The sequence below is a fragment of the Sinocyclocheilus rhinocerous genome, unplaced genomic scaffold, assembly GCF_001515625.1.
Source record: "Sinocyclocheilus rhinocerous isolate Xijiao unplaced genomic scaffold, SAMN03320098_v1.1 scaffold533, whole genome shotgun sequence".
NCBI classification, from domain to species: Eukaryota; Metazoa; Chordata; class Actinopteri; order Cypriniformes; family Cyprinidae; genus Sinocyclocheilus; species Sinocyclocheilus rhinocerous.
The window spans coordinates 457,773-462,511 of NW_015642843.1; the positions used below are offsets into that span (position 1 = coordinate 457,773).

At 42.2% G+C, this 4,739-nt stretch overlaps 2 protein-coding genes across 3 annotated transcripts in view; one reads left to right on the forward strand and one right to left on the reverse strand.

Moving 5' to 3' along the window:
- The window catches only part of LOC107756827 (L-rhamnose-binding lectin CSL2-like), an 8,602-nt gene extending 6,492 nt beyond the window's left edge, over positions 1-2,110 (forward strand). Inside the window, exons 11-12 of the mRNA XM_016574115.1 lie at positions 1,785-1,894; positions 2,030-2,110. Coding sequence (XP_016429601.1) covers positions 1,785-1,894; positions 2,030-2,031 — 112 coding nt within the window. The 3' untranslated portion in view covers positions 2,032-2,110. The remainder of the gene's footprint in view (positions 1-1,784; positions 1,895-2,029) is intronic.
- Positions 2,111-2,794: 684 nt separating this feature from the next.
- The window catches only part of ywhabb (tyrosine 3-monooxygenase/tryptophan 5-monooxygenase activation protein, beta polypeptide b), a 7,461-nt gene continuing 5,516 nt past the window's right edge, over positions 2,795-4,739 (reverse strand). The window contains exons 4-6 of one of the 2 annotated variants that reach the window (XM_016574155.1): positions 4,447-4,610; positions 3,811-3,906; positions 2,795-3,411 (exon numbers count right to left, since the gene is read on the reverse strand). In XM_016574155.1, coding sequence (XP_016429641.1) covers positions 3,361-3,411; positions 3,811-3,906; positions 4,447-4,610 — 311 coding nt within the window. In that variant the 3' untranslated portion in view covers positions 2,795-3,360. Of the gene's footprint in view, positions 3,412-3,639; positions 3,721-3,810; positions 3,907-4,446; positions 4,611-4,739 lie in introns of those variants that run through there. The other variant, XM_016574154.1, reaches the window with a different exon arrangement.

The window sequence follows — 4,739 nt, forward strand, 5'->3', positions numbered from 1 at the left end:
TGGCCCTTTTGTGACGGGGTGTCTGAGTTTTGAGTTACCTTGACGATTGGCTGATATTAGCTCAATCACACAAACTGTTTAGAGCAGCGTTTCTGGCACTCCAATGGTTCTTACCCAATTGAGTGGTTGTCACATTAGGTCAAGGACTGACAACACGGCTGTGGTCTCATACATGGATTGTCAGAGAGGATTACGCTCTCGCCCCCTGTGCAGGTTGGTGAGACGTGTTCTTCTTTGGACGCAGACCAGGTTCCTGTCGATCAGAGCAGTTCATGTCCTGGGTCACCTGAACTCAGGAGTGGACTTACTCTTGAGACAGAGTTTGGAGGCTGGAGAATGGAGATTGCACCCTCAGGTGGTGAGTCTCATATGGCAGAGGTTTGGCCAAGCGGAAGTGGATTTGCTTACTTAGAGCATGCGCTTTGCCCGCTCTGGATTCCTTGTCTCCTCCGTCGCCTCTAGGTGTGGACACTCTAACCCAAGAATGGCCCAGGACCAGTCTTATGCCTTCCCGTCGACCCGTTTGCTCCCAAACGATTCTGTTCAGTGTAAGGTTGTTCAGAGAGAACGTCTGTTGTTGGTGGTGCCGTTTTGGCCCACTCGTACGTGGTTCTCAGAATTGGTCAGTCTGTTAGCCGGCCCCCTTGGGAGGTTCCCCTCAGCCACGACATGCTGACTCGAGTTCGGGGCATGATTTGGACATCCCCATCAGGATTTTTGGAACTAATGGGTGTGATAAGAGCTTCAGACATTCGTCACACCGGAGGTGTTCCCATAGCGATGACGTCATCGCAGCATCTCATTCCCTATTCAGGGAACCAAGGTTACATACATAACCGAGATGTTTTCATTTATGCTTACATATGAGATCGCTCGGTTCTGCGTCTTCCTCGTCTGTGTTTTTGATCGGGAGATTCTGGACTCATTCAGGAGATGCGTAATAGCACCCCCGAGCGTATAACAGTTAAAATGTTTGGCATAGAAGCGTTGTCTCATGAATAACGGAAAATTCTGTGTTTGGCGGTGAAAGAGTTAATAATAATACAATCAAGTTTTTTTAAATCAAGTTTTTGTTTCATTCATATGATGCGATTTCAATTTTTCCTTTCTCTTTGGAGTGTTACAAGCTCTTGGTGCATAAAGAAGATCTGTAAAGTTGCAAAGACTAAAGTCTCAAATCCAAAGAGATATTCTTTATAAAAGTTAAGAGTCAACCACGCCTACCTAAAACGGCTCGTTCCAACACGCCCCCACATGTCTGCCTCACGATGTGGGAAGATTTGCATAACGCCGCCCAAATGTTCACGCAAAGAAAGAAGGCGTAACTTTTATTCTCGCTGTAGTATTGTTGTTGCCGCCGCCGCCATGTCGTGAAGGCACTGTGTGTTTCCTTGTGAAAGCGAAACTACTTTTGTTTGGCCTTCCAAAAGAGGACAATATCCGCTTCTTCGTCATGCCTGGAGCTGATCTGTGCTGGTCACTGAGGAAATACATCAACTTAGCGCTGTGGATCGCCGGATCGGCTTTCAACGTTTTCACCGCTCCTTCGTCGGATCCGCCGGGACCGCCGGGACCGCCGTTCTCGATCCCGCCACCTCAGCTCACTCTTGCCCGGCTTCAGCTCAGACTAAGCCGGGGCTTTCGCTCACGCTAGGCCGCTGTGTTTTTCGTTGTGAAAGCGAAACTACTTTGTTTGGCCTTCCAAAAATGGACACGACTAGAAATCAGTGGTTAAGTTAGCAGCATCATATGACCCCTTTAATTTATATTTTATTATTGTTTAGATGTGAAGGGAAAAGCAGCTGCTCCATATTAGCCTCCAACAGTGTCTTCTCGGATCCATGTTTCGGCACATTCAAGTACCTGTACATCGCATACTCCTGCGTGTCTAAGTGTAAGTGTTACTGTATTGAGAAATTATACTGCATAATTTTCTAATGTGTTGATTAGTTCTGGTTTGGTTTTACTCATTAACTCACTCATCAGGCTAGACTGATAAGCTTACATTACTGTTAATGTTTTTTGGCAGAGAACGACAGCTGATCTTGTGGATTTGGCCTCTTCAATTCAATCAGCATCCCCTCCACTTTAAATTCTTAATTGTTAACGCATCTAATATTAAATGGTATTTGCCGTTTTTCTTCTTGTAAAGATATGGCAAAAGGGTAATGGTAGAATACTGCTGATCCGATTTCACTCTTTTTTGTGCGAATGAAGTGGCTTTGATTAAATTTTTCTATAGACCTTGCTTGTACACTACAGGTGCATCTCAATAAATTAGAATGTCGTGGAAAAGTTCATTTATTTCAGTAATTCAACTCAAATTGTGAAACCCGTGTATTAAATAAATTCAGTGCACACAGACTGAAGTAGTTTAAGTCTTTGGTTCTTTTAATTGTGATGATTTTGGCTCACATTTGGACCCCAACCGAACATTAGTATTCTGCCCACCTAGTGGCAAAATTATGGTACTTCTCAAACAAGCTGTTCTGATTTAATAATTAAAAAAAAAAGTCTAACCTCATTTGATTGTATTGTAGGGTTATAACCCTGTATGTATTTATGTACTTCGATGTATTATTAACATAGTATGTCAAAGCAGAAAGAGAACTTAAAAGCTAGCTTTACTCATTCAAGTTAATACCATTTAAATTAGTTCAAAATACTTTAGTGTTGTCTTTAAAATGAATGTTTAAAAATGTCACTGCTTGTTCAAGAATATGACATTAATGAAAACACAGCTTAAGCAGCACAGAATTGAACAAGAAAGCAGAGATGTCAGACTTACTCTGTATTTGGTGAAAATAAACTGCCAGTTTAATAACCATACAATAAAACCTGTAAATACCGATGAATTATACTAAAAAAAAAATCTGATCGTAACAAAAACAAAAAAAGAGGATGAAAAATGCACAACCAGCTAAAGTGGAACAAAGGGATTTATCAGGAAGGAAAATTAGAGTTCACAACCCCGATCCCCAATACACTCACTTTCAAACACACACACACACAGTTACTCTCCGTTAGCAGCACACACACTCTTAGTCACTCAGACATGCATAAAGGACAGGGTTTGATAATCAGTACACGTTAAATTCACAAACAAAATGACTGGACCTGCTCTAATGTCAGCATGTCACCCTGTGAGCCACCCCCACCCCCCTCCCAGCCACGGGGGCTTCGCTGAGCGTCTTCCTGCGGGTGCTGATCATCATTCAGAAGGTACAGGGGAGCGGGGCTGGGAACTGGATTTTGAGAGGGGTGGGTGCTGTAGGGTGGAATGAGGTGGGAGGGTTGGTGGAAGCCATTTGTGTATTTAAGGTGGATGTGTGTAGGTGTTTGGAAATCAGTGCTGCTCCCCTAGTTCTCATTGTCGCCTGCTTCGTCACCCTGGTTTTCTGATGTCCAAAGCTGCATGTATGAGAATGAATATAATATAAGCCAATTAAGCACTTAAACAGAAATATAACTGGTGCAGATAAAAGTAATAATTTCCTAAAAATCAACCAAGCAATCAGTTAATCTTACTGGACCCCAACCCTTCGAACATTAGTATTCTGCCCACCTAGTGGCAAAATTATGGTACTTCTCAAACAAGCTGTTCTGATTTAATAATTTAAAAAAAAAGTCTAACCTCATTTGATTGTATTGTAGGGTTATACGGCTCCCCTAGTTCTCGTTGTCGCCTGCTTCGTCGCCCTGGTTTTCTGACGTCCAAAGCTGCAGGTATGAGAATTAATATAATGTATGAGCCAATAAAGCACTGAAACAGAAATAACACTGGTGCAGAATGTATGATGGAGGACTTACAGTGAGGTTGTCCCTTAGAAGCTGCATGATCAAGGTGCTGTCTTTGTAGGAGTCCTCATTTAAAGTGTCAAGCTCAGCAATGGCTTCATCAAAAGCCTGTAAGAGAGGCTCTGGTTTCTCATTTGGGTTGAATGAGCATCAAATACACTGGTGCTTGTATTGTAACAATGTTTACTGTAGTCAAGATTTGCAAAGAAATAAAATACACATTTATATGATGAAGTGTAAGAGGCTGTCCACATAGGACACATTCTTGTTTTTTATGGTTTTATATGTACACATGCACTAGATGGGCATCTTTGGCGACTGTACTGTCTCTCAATACTTGGCAAGTTAAAATCAGTTGAATTTCTATAAACAAGTCTCTGTCCAAATTTGGTTAAATGCAAGAACTCGTCCTGTGTGAATGGCCCCTTATGTTGCTAGCGTTTAAAGAGATACCAACCGTCTTAGCGAGTTGACAGGCATTCTCAGGGGAAGATGGGCATCTTTGGCGACTGTACTCTTTGGCGACTGTACTGTCGTTAAAATCAGTTGAATTTCTATAAACAAGTCTCTGTCCAAATTTGGTTAAATGCAAGAACTCGTCCTGTGTGAATGGCCCCTTATGTTGCTAGCGTTTAAAGAGATACCAACCGTCTTAGCGAGTTGACAGGCATTCTCAGGGGAGTTGAGGATCTCGTAGTAAAAAACGGAAAAGTTGAGGGCAAGACCCAACCGTATAGGGTGTGTAGGCTGCATTTCCTTCTTACTTATCTCAAAAGCATCTTGGTAAGCCTTCTGAGAGTTCTCAACCGTGGCTGAAAGAACAAAAATTTTATCTTGGGTTGATTACATTCAAAAAATATAATTCTGTCATGACAACTCTCTGAGAGATTGGCATGGTAATGTACATGACAATGTTAAGTTACACTTTACTTGAAGGGGTG